The sequence below is a fragment of the Marmota flaviventris genome, chromosome 17, assembly GCF_047511675.1.
Source record: "Marmota flaviventris isolate mMarFla1 chromosome 17, mMarFla1.hap1, whole genome shotgun sequence".
Taxonomy (NCBI): Eukaryota; Metazoa; Chordata; class Mammalia; order Rodentia; family Sciuridae; genus Marmota; species Marmota flaviventris.
The window spans coordinates 35,023,021-35,037,345 of record NC_092514.1 but is presented as its reverse complement, the minus strand read 5'-3'; the positions used below and the strand labels follow the sequence as shown (position 1 = coordinate 35,037,345).

Sequence of the window (14,325 nt, the reverse complement as noted above, 5' to 3'; positions counted from 1 at the left end):
CTGAGGAGCCAGAGACAGGGTATCCCTGTCAGTACTCCACAGCTGCAGAGCTAAGAACAGTCAAGAACCCCTCCTCCTGGCTCATTTGCTGTCTGTCTCTACCAGTGTTCTCTCTCTCTCTCTCTCTCTCTCTCTCTCTCTCTCTCTCTCATACTGGCCACTCACACACACACACACACACACACACACACACACACACATCAAACGGCAGGCTGGAGGCAGGGTCCCAGCCCAGGGATGCGGTAGGAATGGAGGTGGTGGACTTGGGTTGGTCACTCCTGGTTGTTGGTCCTCATTCTCATCACAGCCGGCTTTCTTCGAGGCCAGGACTGGGTGATGGTGTCGCTACTCCCGCCACAGTCTGACGTCACGCTGCCTGGCCCCACCAGACTGGAGGGCGAGCCCCAAGGGGACCTCATGCAGGCTCCGGGCCTCCCAGGCTCCCCTGCTCCACAGAGTGTAAGTACCTGGCTCCTAGTTTTGGACAAGGCAGCAAGTGGACAAGTCCCCCCACCTGCAGGGGTCCCTGTTACCAGCAAATGAGTACTTTGTGACTCTGAGATCCAGAAGGGATCTGATATGGGTCTCCGTTCACCCCTTCAGTCTGAGGCTTTCCCAGGGAGGGGCCATGGAGTCCCATCAGCCTTGGGCACCTCAAGTATCAGAGCAGTATGTCCTTATCAGATTGGGGCTCCAAGGACAGGTTTTGTCTTGTCCATCATTTGTGGATCCCAGAACTCAGCCACATTCCATCACAGAGTAGGCTCCTAGGAGGTCCCCAGGCCTGGTCCAGCCCCCACTCATAGCCTCTCTGTCCTCTGCTACCCAGAAGCACGCCGGCTTCAACTGCTCGTCATTTGTGCCCGACGGTCCTCCAGAGAGGGCACCCTCACTGCCCCCACACAGCCCGAGCATTGCATCACCAGGCCCAGAGCAAGTCCAGGGCCACTGCCCAGCCGGCCCTGGCCCAGGGCCCTTCCGGCTTTCACCCTCAGATAAGTATCCTGGCTTTGGCTTTGAGGAGGGCCCAGCAAGCAGCCCTGGGCACTACCTCAAGGGCAACCACGTGCCCTTCCACCCATACAAGCGGCATTTCCATGAGGACATCTTCCCTGAAGCCCAGACCGCCCTGGCCCTGGATGGACACTCCTTTAAGACCCCAGGGGCACTGGAGGCCTTTGAGGAGATCCCCGTGGACGTGGGGGAGGCCGAGGCCTTCCTGCCTGGTTTCACTGCAGAGGCCTGGTGCAGTGGGCTCCCTTACCCCAGCCAGGAGCATGGCCAAGTCCTGGTGAGTACCAATGGCCAGCGGGCATCCCACCTCCCTCTGTCCTGTTCCTGATGGCTAGAAAGAGTCCTCTGAGATCAGAGTCCCCCACCATCCCTTTACAGACCTTGCCTCTCAAGATCAGGGAAGCAGCAAACTCAGAAACGTTGGGGCTTCTTGGCTCCATCTGGGTCTCCTGGGGGGGGGGATGCTGGCTTGGATGGGCATGGAGGGGACAGATGGGGGAGGCAGGTTAAGCTAAGTAAACTGGCAGCTTCCCAGAAGCTCCTGAGTCAGGATTCCGGAGTGTGACTTCTTTCTGTTTGTTCAAGTGTCAAGAATCCCCAGCCAGACCAACACACCCATATGCAAATGTGAGAAGAAAAACACATTCCAGAGGCCAGGAGAAAGGGTTTAGGGAGGAGCCTCAGAGCACAATTGCCCCCTTTTCAGCATCACCCTACAGACCGGAGACAAGGAGTTGTAAGGTTTAAGTCATCTCAAGGGACCCTTCCCAGCCCCATTCTTTGCCTGAAGTGAGGCCTGGGTATATTCATAGAAATACCTTAAAAACACCTTGGGAGCCCAGCATGTCCTTCCACAGCCACATGCTCAAGCTGTGTGACCTTGGGCAAGTCATTTAACTCCTATGAGCTTCACTAGAAAAGTAAGGTTAAGAGTATCTATCTGCCTCATGGGATTGTTGCTTTGCAGAGTTAAGGAAGCTTGCTTCCTGCTCCCAGAGCTGGCTTGTAGGTCCCTGAGGCAGTGACTGAGTGGGCTTAGCCTAGGCTGTCCCTACTCCACACCAGCCCTCCTCACCTCTAACTTTCAAATAGACCTCGAGCAGGGCATGCTGGCCCATGCCTGTAATCCCCAGCAGCTCAGGAGGCGGAGGCAGGAGGATCGCAAGTTCAAAGCCAAGCTTAGCAATTCAGCAAGGATGTTAAGCAACCTAGTGAGACCCTGTCTCAAAAAAAAAAAAAAAGGAAGGGCTGGTAATGTAGCTCAGTGGTTAAGTGCCCCTGAGTTCAATCTGCAGTACCAAAAGAAAAATAAATAAATAAAACTGGGTCCTGCCCCAAGCCAGTCCCAACACAGGAAGGAAGGTAGAAAAAGCAGAGGGACACATATCAAGTGTGGTCTAGATAGGAGCCTATTCTCAGTTCTGTAAACCTTCGACAGCTTCTTCTCAGGCCCCTTGAATATGGCAGCAACCACATCCTATCAACTACTATCCCCAAGTGTCTGCTCAGTACCAGCTCCTACTCATTCTGCCACAGCTTTCTCTTGAAGCCCATTTAATTCTCACAACAATCCTTTAGAGAGTTCCCATGGTCCCTATTTTGCAGATGAACAAACTGAGGCTGTAGAGGCCATGTAACTTGCATCCCCCAGCCTGAAAATGGTAAAGCTGAGATTTAAGTCCACACCCTTAACCATGCACAACAGAGAAAAACTTGAGCCCAGACACCCACAGCTAGCAGGTTGCCTCGCTGGGTGACCTGGAGCACATTGCTTCCCCTCTTTGGGCTCAGCCCCATCATCTATCAAATGAAGGGGTTGGACACAAGCACTCCTGGCCCTTCCAGGCCTGAGATTCTGCGATTGTGCCAATCTCTGCATCAGTATCCCCAGGGCACACCCAGAAAGAGGGCACAGCTGATTTGCCCCTTTGGGCCTAGGCGCTGGTTTCCCAAGGTACCTTCTAACCCCAGGTAGAATGGTCCACCTTCTCCCAGGCAAGTCCACCTGCCAGGACCTGGCTGCACACCCCTGCTGTCCCTACTCAGGTTAGAGCTCTGTGCTAGGCCCTGAGGACTCCACATGCTTCTCACAGAGATCTCTGGCCCTACCCTAGGTAGGCTCAAAGTGACCACTGACAAGTCTCACCCACTTCTCTGAGTGGCCTAAACTCAGCCTCTCACCTGCAGTGAGGTATGTGGATATAGGGGTGCTGTGGATGCCGGCACCAGTTCCACAATCACCTTGCTGAGTTTCCTTCCCTTCTCTGTTCTCTGTTCCTTCTCAAGGACTAAGCTTTGGGAAAGGCAGAGCTGGGGTTGCTTTTGTAGGAATTTCAGGATAAGGGAAAGAGGAAGGGAGAGAAATAAGGCCCAGCCTAGTCATTTGCTTTCTCTTCCAGCAGGCGTCAGAGGTCAAGATCAAGCCTCCAGCTCTGGAGAATGGTCCTGGGATGTACTGCTACCAACCCCCCTTGCAGCACATGTACTGCCCCTCCCAGCCCCCTTTCCACCAGGTGGGTCTGAGGCAAGTGGCATGCTTCCCAGGCTCTCAAGATATTATGTGGTGTGTGTTGTATGTGGTGCGGTGTATAGGTGTGTGCTCATGTGCACACCTGGATGGGCAGGTGTAGGCAGCAGGGCCCTGAACTTTTCAGGCTAGACCACCCCTGGTAGGGGGAAAGTAATTAATAGGGAGACAGAAGTAACTGTCGTTCTCTAGGGACAGGAAGTGTTTGTCTGGACCCTTCGCAGGGCCTGAGGGGCTCAAACAAGAGAGTAGGGCTGAGACTGAGGCAGGGCCTTGATGTGACCCAAAAAAAAGGAGGGAGAAGAAGAGCCAGCCCCGAGGAAGAAAACAGGGCAGAGAGAAAATTGTGTCATGTGACACCAGGCTAAGCTCCACGAACAGGGGTCCCATCTCTAGGTCACATCGTGCTGTATGGCCTTGAACTCAAGAGGATAGGCACCAGGTGTGGGACCACAGGCCTCCCAACCCAGAGGGCTCCAAATCCTCATCACGTTGGTCCTTTCCCCACCCCGCTGCCCAACTTTGGCCCCTCCCAAATGTGAAGGATGCCAAGTAATTGCCCCACACTGGCAAAGGATGGAGGTTTTTTAAAAGAGAAAGAAAAAGAGCCCCAAGAGCAGCCAGGCAGCTCCCTGGAGTCACCGGGCAAGACACAGCAAGTGGCTGCCCAGCGCCCAGCTCCATCCACCTGCAGCCTGGCACTGAGACAGGCCCTGCCTGTGGAGCAGGTTCTACTCCCAGTTCTTTGGCATTGGCCCGGATCTTGGCCAAGTAAGAGGGAGGAGGGGGGATCAGACGGCCTCCCCTGTGGGCGAGAGAGATAGAGGAAAGCAAGGGAATGCCCAGCACAAGGCACATCCTCCCTTCCTGATGGGCCTGGCTGCAGTGGCCATAGCTAGGCAGAGGCTCCTGGTCTCACCCAGTGTAGGAGATGTACCTGAGGCAGCTTGTCCTGTCAGGGACTGAGCTACTGCAGGATGAAGGGACAACCAGGCCTTCAGTGGCCTCACCATGCCTGGCCTTGCTTTGATGCCCTCTGCTGTCAGCACCCCTCCTCAAACAAGATGGCCGCACCCAGGGCTTTATGGAGCCCAAGAGAGGGTGACTCAGGCACTAAGTGTCTCTCAGTGACCTGGAAAGAGCACTTCAGCCTGGAGCAGCTAGGGGAGTCAGAGTCTCCTACTCCCCTGCCCCCATAAAACACCATCCCTGGCACCGCGGCCACTCCCTTTGCCGTAAAATCACCTCCCACCCCCACCTGCCCACCACCATGACCAGCTCTTTCAAAGAGCCACTGAAACTCGTAAAAGGTGGCAGTGCCCAGCAACCGCCCAGGCTGGACATCCCACTTCCGGCCCAGTACTCCAGGAGCACAGGGAGGCCTGGAGTGTCTGTCTGGGAGGGTGTAGAGGCCACAGGCTGCGCCTCACTCTCTGCAGCCCGGCTGGGCTTCATCTCATCCCTGTGGCAATCACAGCACCTTAAAGGGCTGGAGAAAGGGAACTTTGAGGCCTCTGAGTTCCAAAATGTGGATGTCTTCTCAGACCCTCACATGTCCACACTGTTGTCTACGCCTCAGCTCTGCCATGGGGGTGATGGAGTTCACGACCAGGGAGAGGAGAATCTGACCTCATCTTCTCTGGATGCATATGAAGAGGGGAGGGGAGTCCTCCTCAGAAAGGCTGGGTACCATGGCAATCACTCTTCCCCCTTCAACCTCTCCAGTATTCACAGGGTGGTGGCAGCTACCCTGTACCCTACCTGGGCTCCTCTCACTATCCATACCAGCGGATCGCACCCCAGGCCAGCGCTGATGGGCACCAGCCGCTCTTCCCCAAACCCATCTACTCCTACAGGTACATCTCCAAGCTCCCCTTGGGCAGAAGGAGGAGGGCTGAGTGGGCCATTGGGGAAACTGAGGCATGGAATCCTCAGTGCATAAGGGTAGTGACACGGTATGGGCCAGTGAGCTTCAAAAGGAGGCTGGAGAGAGGACCCCTGCAAGGGAGCAGTGAATAGAGTTGATCACCTCTGACCTCTTGTCTACACCTGAGGATCTGGTTCCGCGGATTCCGTGTTTTGTGTGAACCTGCTGAACTCTAACCTCCTGGGGCCCAGGGCCAGGGATTGGAGTTTAGGGAAGATACCCACCACCTTGCCCATCTCCCCAGATATAGAGAAGAACCCCACTCCAAAGCTCTACTGGAAATAAATGAGAGATAAGGACTTCAGATGTGACTCAGTTACTCACCCTCTGGTGGGACTTCTCAGGGGCTGGGAGATTAAGTCCCAGCAGCATCCAGCCTATCTGGGGGACCCTTCCATCTGTCCTTTCAATCATCCAATCATCAGTGACACTTGACCTAATGTATGCCAGGCCTCAGGGAGAGATCAGGTCCTCTTCTGAGCTGATGGACGCTCAGAAAAAAGAACTCAGACACTAGCCAGGAGCACAGAGAGGGGATTTGTGGAAGGCCAGATGGTGCACAGAAAGGAGCATATAGAGCCAGACCTTATAGCCCAGCAAAACTGGGGACAAGACCAGAATCTGGAATTTACTAGAAGTGAAACTTAGGCAAGTTGTTTGATCTCTCTGAGCTTCTATTTATTCATCAGAGAGAGGAAAAAAAAAAAAGTCAAGAGACAGCAACTCGGGCTGTTGGAAGGATTAAGTAAGAGAACGTAGGGGCTCATCAGACCTCCATTGACTCCCCACTATCCGGCACTCATGCAAGTGGCCAAGGGCCGACTAGTGAGAACTGGTAGTGACAGCTCCTGTGTAAGGAGGGCTTCTATGTTGAGGTGTCATTCCTCCCCACAACTGAGTAGTTGTTAACTCTTTTTACTCTAAAGATGAGGAAACTGACGTTCAGAGAGGTTAAGGCCCTCGCCCAAGGTCACGCCACTGGTCCCTGGCTAAGTCAGATGGAAGCCTTGCTTCTCAGACTCCACAGGGTCCTTGTTTATCTGTAATCCTCATCCCCTTTCCTTCAACTTGAACCTCACAGAGACTCTCACCAGAGGTGGGGGGGGCTTCTGGGGAGGGCCTCAGGACCAGGTCAAGAGGCTCAGACTCTCACGGCTCTCTGTGTCTTCAGCATCCTCATCTTCATGGCCCTCAAGAACAGCAAAACTGGAAGCCTGCCTGTCAGCGAGATCTACAATTTTATGACGGAGCATTTCCCTTACTTCAAGGTGAGTCCCAGATCCATCTGCACCCGCCACCCCAAGTCCTGGACAAGTCAGGCCGGTCTAGAGCTGGAGGGTTCGGTGCAGAGATGAGAGGAGTTCGAAAAGCCAGCGAGGGTTTGTTCCCAGCACCACCAGCACCTGCTTTCCCTTGTCTCCACCTCAAAAGGACAAAGCTCCCTTAGGGGTTCTATGTAGAGAACAGAGAGCTCAAGCTACTCCCTTGGTATTACACAGCAGATCTGGAGCTAGATCTTCTGCTGCAGGGAGGTGGTGATGTCAGTCCTGATAGGCTTCAGGGAGCATCCGCCCACCCCAAGTGAGGAGAGAAAGTTGGGGGAAGAAATGAGAGGCTGTCCCCATCCTTACCCCCAGGATGCTATGGGGCTGAGGAATTCCCACAGGAGCCGGTCAGCCAAGGCGACAAAAGGTGCTGAAGAGTCCACTGCCTTCCAGGGTGAGATTAAAATCTGCCTCTGTGGGCGGCAGGCTCAGCTACAGTTCTACCAGAAAGTGGGGTGTGGGCTTCACAGTCTTCAGGTGTCCCAGGGAACCGGCTGGCTCACCTGACTCTGCCCCCACCCCTGGTGCAGAATCTAGTTCTTATCATCCACAGAAGGGACTTCTAGGGCTTCTACCCAACTCCCTCCCTAGAGGCAAGACAGATATCCAACTCCCCAGATGGGCAAACATATCATCAGAGAGAGCAGTTCATCTACCCAAGGTTACACAGCAGGTGGCATCAGTTGCTGGGCCAAGCTGTTGGGCTTCACACATCTCCCCCTTCCCCCAGACCCTTCTGCACAGTCCCCTTCTTCTGGGGTGGGTGTGGGAAAGACCAGAGCTTATGTCTGAGAAGTGCCTTCTCCAAGATCTGCACCATGATGGATATGATCTCATCTGCTACCCAGGCAGAGGGTAGGAACAGAGGCCCAGGTAATCCAGAACTGAACTCCACCTGCCAGTGGATGAGTCCTGCCCCCACCATCTACCCAACTGTCCTGCCTGAGGATAATTGGCACCTAATGTTCGAACAAGTTTTTGCTTGCTGAGCTGCCATCAGATAGGGAGTGGGCAAGAGGGTCAGAGTGGTCTGGCTAGGGAAAAGTATTTTGATCCACCAGAGATTCTGAAAAGAAGAGGAGGGGGAAGAGCATCGTCTCTGGGATTCAAGAAGCATCAAAGCCTGTGTCCAGGGCTGCCCTCGCACCCTAGCAGGTCAGGGAACTGCACCCTCCCTAACCCCCTAAGCTATTAGAGGGTCGTCCAGGGCTTCCAGAGGCCAAGCCAGAGAAAGGGAAATGAGGTCCCTGCCTCCTCCTCCGAGCCTCCCTCTCTCCCAGCTCCTGGCCTGGCCCCCAGCCCCTCCCTGCATCTCATCTTCCTGGCTTAATTATTTTTCCTGGGAGCTGTGTAATCCCTGTTTTATGGGGCCGAAGAGTGAAGAAGTCTAACAGCTTTTTTTTTTTTTATTCCAGTTGTTGTTCTTAACCAGTTGCATCACTCCCTCACCCCTGAGTTTACATTTGACTTCAGAGAGTGAGCATCTGTGAGAATGGGAAGGGCCCCAAATGGCAGGGCAGGCCCTAAAGGATGACCTGGGCAGGGCCCTTAGTTAGGGGACAGAGTTGGAGTCCGGGCTCTGTCCCTGCCTCCCTATGCGATCCAGCACTATATCCTTTCTTCTCTGGACTTCAGTTTCCCAATCTGTAAAATGGTCGGGTTGGACCAGGTTGGCACAAAGGCTCCTTCCAACTTGGACGATTCCCCTCTGACTCATCTAAGGAATCAGTTGGAAGATTCTCCTACCTTCCATATTGTTCACTCCCCATTCGAAGGTCATTTTTCTGGACAAGGACAGTGTGGACTGTGGGATGGGGTGGCACTCATGCCCAAGGCAGCTGATGTGGGCGTCCCGTAGCCCCGTGAGTCAGGGATGTGGGACTGGGGAAGTGTCCAGCCACTGGACATAATTGTTAATGCTGACCATTCCTCTTCCAAACAGGAAGTGACTGGGGTGGGGGCTGCCCTGGCATCCCAAAGTCACAGATTTATGGGGCCATAAAAGGCCCCAGTGCCCATTAACTCTGCCCATGGGGCGGCATAGCCTTGACTCCCAGGGGAGACTGTTGTGGGAATCAAAGTCTGGTCTGGTGGCTTAAGAATCTTCTCTGATAACCCTGGGAGATTTGGGGGGGTCATTTCAACCAGCCCCCTGCCCCAGGCCATCTGTCCCCAAGAAAGGCTCCAGCAGTTGCCACCAGCAACTTGCAGGCGATGCTGGCATTAGGGCCCAGTTCTGCTGGGCGTGATTCAGCTTGGCTGCTCCCTGGGGCAAATGAGTTGGGGAGGAGTGAGTGGCCACCCCATGTTAACCAGAAACTATGGGCTGAATGAAAGAAGGGACAGGGGATGAGGGTGAAGGAGCCCTGCTGATCAGAGCAGTGGCTCTGTCCGCAGTTAGCCCCGTCTGGGCTCAGAGCTGTCTCAGAGTCTGGGACAGAGCAGGAGATGGGGGATGGGAGGCCCACTGGCACCCCTGCCACCGCCTCTCACCCAACTGAGTCAGCCTAATGGTTTTTACAACCCTCCTTGGGCACAATTACTGCACTGGTGGCATGACCGGGCCTCCTAATGGGTGTTTATTCTGTTGGCACGAGCACCCCCTGCCTGAGGGCTGGCCTCCCCACCGGGGCACGCCCCCCCAGGCACACTCATGCAAACACACACCCACACACTCAGATGATCATGGATACACACACACACACACACACACACATACTCAGAGAGACTTTCTCACACACAGCCATTCTCTGGGACTTGTACAACCTCGCATGCAGGAATTCCAGACCCGTATCAGGAGATGCCACTCACCCTGGGAGACACACTTAGGGATATAGGCGCATGCTCACACACACTGAGCATGCACCACCCCCATGCACCAACACCCAGCAATGTGCTCAAACATATGTGCAACGTGGACACACACCCAGACACTCACCGGCCCCACCCATTTTTCTTTTCTCCTGAGTTTGCCTCAGAAGAGATGAGGCAGACCAGGAAGAGAGGCTTCCACAGCCTCCATCGCTCCTTCCTTACAGCTGGACAGAGGACCTTGGAGTTGTGAGCTCCCGTTGAACAGAGGGAGTCCACACGGGCCTGAAGGCTCCATGGAGGCTGGTCCCACTTCAGTGGGGGCATGGGTCAGGAGGTCTCTGTGGCGCCCACCAGGCCTCAAATTCTCTGAAACATTGGGGTCCAGGGATAGGATGGGACGAAGGTGGATTTTAGTTGAAAATGAATTGTGGTCAAGGTTCCTGCCCACCCCTTCCCCACCACTGAAGGGTACCGAGCACGTACTAGGTACCGAGGAGGATGATACAGCCCAGAGTGGGTGACAGTTCTGCATCCAAAGGAATGTTCTAGAGCCCAGCCTTGGAGCTGGTTCTTGCTACCTGAGCCCAACTTAAATTCTTGCTTTGCTCTGCTGGGGCAGACGGCACCTGATGGCTGGAAGAATTCTGTCCGCCACAACCTATCCCTCAACAAGTGCTTTGAGAAGGTGGAGAACAAATCTGGAAGTTCCTCTCGCAAGGGCTGCCTGTGGGCCCTCAATCCGGCCAAGATCGACAAGATGCAGGAGGAGCTGCAGAAGTGGAAGAGGAAGGACCCCATTGCTGTGCGCAAAAGCATGGCCAAGCCAGGTGAGGGCAGCCCCGCCACCAGAGAAAGGGCCTGAGGACCTGTGAGCCACAAAAAAAAAAAAAAAATGGGGCAGAGTCTGAGGGTTCTGAGGCTGGGGAGGTGTGGAGGAGAAAGATTTCATGGTGTTCTTTCTCTTTGGGGCCTTTTCAGAAGAGCTGGACAGCCTCATTGGAGACAAGAGGGAGAAGTTGGGCTCCCCGATGCTGGGCTGTCCGCCCCCTGGGCTGACAGGCTCCGGCCCCATCCGGCCCTTGGCACCCCCAACTGGGCTCTCCCAGCAGCTGCACCCAATCCACCCAGCTCCAGGACCCATGCCTGGCAAGAACCCTCTGCAAGACCTACTGGGGGGGCACGCACCCTCCTGCTATGGGCAGACGTACCCACACCTCTCACCCGGCCTGGCCCCTCCTGGACCCCCGCAGCCATTGTTCCCGCAGCCAGATGGGCACCTTGAGTTGCGGGCCCAGCCGGGTACCCCCCAGGACTCGCCTCTGCCTGCCCACACCCCACCCAGCCACAGTGCCAAGCTGCTGGCTGAGCCTTCCCCAGCCAGGACCGTGCATGACACCCTACTGCCAGACGGAGACCTGGGTACTGACCTGGATGCCATCAACCCCTCTCTCACCGACTTTGACTTCCAGGGTGAGCTGGGGGTAGGAAAGGGGAGGTGGGACAGGACTAGAGAGGTGCATCTAGCAGTGTGACCCATCCTCTCCAAGTCTCCATGCTGCCTGCCACCTGAGTCACCTGAGTCAGAAAGCCAGGAGCAGGTGTCGAGCCTCCCACTCCCTCCCTGCCATCCAGAGCACAGGGTCCAGAGGAACTCTCTTGCCCCAGTTTCCCTCCTCCTGGTACCCTGAAAGTGTTCCAGTTGACCCTGTCATCAAGCCACACTCAGCTCTGGCAAGATTGGAAAGAGCTCCGCGTTCTACCCCACACTCGATTGTGAGCATTCCCAGATGCATTCGCATTTTGTCAGAGTTGAGCATTCAATGCCGAAAGAGAGACCCTCTCCCTGCAGGAGTGTGAGACCTCAGAGCCAGGCAGATCCTGGAAAGATTAAGGGCTAGAAGTCCAGGGAGAGGGTCTATTCACTGCACTCCATCTTGCCTGCTCCATCTTTGCATAAGGCCACCGCACCCCGCCCATTCCCATCCTGTGCACCCCCAGGCCCTGTGACTATCCACAAGTGGTGGATTGCTGACCCAGGCCTCAGACCCTCCAGGCATGGAGGTGGAAACATTCACCAGCAGGTGTCAGGGAGGCAGCCTCCCCCTAGAGAGCCCCCAGTCTGATGGTCTAAGGTCCTGGGAAATAGCTTCACATAAATAGCTTCACATAAATCTTCAGGCCAGTCCAGAGATGGGGAGCAGGGCTCAGGCAACCTCTGGGGAAGTGTGGACATGTGGGAGACAATAAGCATCCACTCGTGCCCCTGCTAAAGATCAGGCATCCTGCTAACTTTACCTCTGCCCCCTCTTGGACCTGTGGAACAGGAGGGAATATGAAACCCATTTCACAGAAGCACACAGAGGTTATATTACCTGTGCAAGATCGATTAGCTGGAAGGAAGGAATCAGGATCAGAATTCAGGCGGCCACGGCCAACCCAGGGCTGTCAGAACCTCTTTCTCCAGACTCTGCAACCCTGATGCCCAGGGCAGGCACCCAGTCTCTGATTGCCATCCTGCAGGTCATACGACCCAAAGAGAGTTCAGTCAGGTGGTAACCCTGTTTGTTCCTCGGAGTCAAGTGTGCTTCCTAGCTCTGTCCCCATTCCCTGGGGTCTGCAATGGAGGAGGCCGAGGAAGCCATCCACTTCATTGGGTTTAGTGGCACATTGTGGGAAGACATTTGGTCTGGACTACAGATCCACCTTCCTTGGGGAGCTTAGGCAGAAAATTGAGTGAAGGAGCCCCCAAGTTGCCCCCAAGTGCCCAGCACCTGCATCAACCTTCAGTAGGCAGTTTTCAAATTCTTGATCCTCCCCAAAGTCTCTCCCTACAACAACTAGGTGGTCACAATATCTTTATTTTATTTGTTTTTATGCGGTGCTGAAGATCGAACCTAGTGCCTCATGTGTGCTAGGCAAGTGCTCTACCACTCAGCCCCAGCCCCAGCCCTAAATCTATGACTTTCAGACTGCTACATGGGAGTTGGAATCTGAGGCTTAGAGAGGGTCTGACACTGACTGGGATCACAGAGCTGATGTCAGGGTCGGCTCCCAGTCAGTGTCACTCCAATCCTGCTCTCTGTAGCATATGAAAGCCTCAGGTGGGTGGCAGACAGGGCTCCTCTCATACCTCCCAGTGATGCTGATCTTCTCCTCCTCCTGATCCCCTAACTAGGAAACCTGTGGGAACAGCTAAAGGATGACAGCTTGGCCCTTGACCCTTTGGTACTGGTGACCTCGTCCCCGACATCATCCTCCATGCCACCGCCCCCACCACCACCCCACTGCTTCCCCTCGGGGCCCTGTCTGGCAGAGACAGGCAGTGGGGCAGGCGAATTGGCACCACCAGGCAGCGGCGGCTCCGGAGCCCTGGGAGACCTGCCCCTCACCACCCTCTACTCAGCGTTCATGGAGCTGGAGCCCACGCCGTCCACAGCCCCTGCTGGCCCCTCAGTGTACCTCAGCCCCAGCTCCAAGCCCATGGCCCTGGCATGAGCTCTGTCCGGCGTCAGCTCCAGCCTTTGCTTGTCTGGAAGTCTCTGCTGGTCATCCTCGTTGGGCTCACCTTGAAGGTCAAGGAAGGAAAATGCTATCTGTCCCCTCTGCCACTCAGCCAACTTGTTTGTTAGCTGGAAGCTGGAGCACAGGGGACACCTCCTAGGACGCTGCCCCTCACGCATTTCTGCCACCTGGTAGTCCAGTGCCTCACTCAGGGCCCCTAGAGAGCAATATGTGGGCAAGAAGCAAATGCATTCTCCCTAGCTACGCCCATGGGCCTTCAGCTCTCAGGCACATACATAGGCTCAGGCTTACTCAAGACACACCAGCCACATGCCTTATACCCAGAGGAATCCATACCACATCAGAGAGCCTGACTTCATTTCTGAGGCCGCTGAGAGCTAAGGGCTTTGGTTACCAAAGCTCAAAGAATCCCCCCAGAACCCCATTCTGATTCCCATATGCTCCACAGGCCTGGCCCCCTGCAGTCATGTTCTTTCCTAGAATTCCCCTGTATTTATTCTCCTGTCTTCCTCCAACAGCCCAGCAAGGAGGAGGAGATAGAGAACTCCTCCTGTTGCCTGTGGACCCCCCCCCACCCAGGGTGCTTGCTACTAACTAGCAGCACCCTTCCTGCCAGGCTCCACCTATCCTCAGAACATTCTCTGTCTGGCCACCCCCAGGGTGACGCACAGGAGGGGCAATGTCCATTCCGGGACCAAACTGAGCCCAAATTCCAACACAAAGTGTTTGGAAAAGCCCTTGCCCTTGGAAACTTGAATGAATCTTCTCCCAGTCCCGGATGCGGGAAGGGCCCCCTCCAAGTCACCACAATCCCCCTCTTTCTCTAGAAAGAAATTCATGTAGTTTAGGTCCCAGCTTCCAACTGTCTCAGGCTGCCTGAGTGTTCAGGGAAGGGAAGCCTGGTCCAGACTGGTGAGGGAGCACCCATGCACCCCTCGCTTTGATCGCCTGGCAGACCCAGACACCCGAAAAGCACAAAGGATATCCCTGGAGCTAGGGGATATGGTCCAGGTGCCTGCCAGGCCCCATCAAGTGGGATCCTTAGCCTACCCTGGGCCTCCAAGTGACAAGAACATCCAAATGGTGGCCCCACTCTCATATGAGGCCCAAGCAGATGCCTCAATGGCCTGCCATTGTCCCCTGTCCTGGAACAGTAAAGCAAGTGCCTTGTGATCTCGCTACTGAGCCTTCATTTC

General features: G+C 55.1%; 1 protein-coding gene across 1 annotated transcript; it reads left to right on the top strand.

Moving 5' to 3' along the window:
• The first annotated feature begins 336 nt into the window (after positions 1-336).
• Foxn1 (forkhead box N1) lies at positions 337-13,102 on the top strand. Its single transcript, XM_027924536.2, has 8 exons — positions 337-459; positions 830-1,291; positions 3,417-3,527; positions 5,267-5,397; positions 6,640-6,736; positions 10,227-10,434; positions 10,586-11,077; positions 12,783-13,102. Exons 1-8 carry the CDS (start codon positions 337-339, stop codon positions 13,100-13,102), a joined length of 1,944 nt encoding a protein of 647 aa, XP_027780337.2.
• Positions 13,103-14,325: the final 1,223 nt, after the last annotated feature.

What these genes read in the sequence shown, in the direction of transcription:
- Foxn1 (XM_027924536.2), top strand. Translation starts at nt 337, where the DNA reads ATGGTGTCGCTACTCCCGCCACAGTCTGACGTCACGCTGCCTGGCCCC. An exon ending in CCCAGCCCCCTTTCCACCAG is followed by an intron (nt 3,528 to 5,266) that starts GTGGGTCTGAGG and finishes CAACCTCTCCAG; the next exon opens with TATTCACAGGGTGGTGGCAG. An exon ending in CAAAAGCATGGCCAAGCCAG is followed by an intron (nt 10,435 to 10,585) that starts GTGAGGGCAGCC and finishes GGGCCTTTTCAG; the next exon opens with AAGAGCTGGACAGCCTCATT.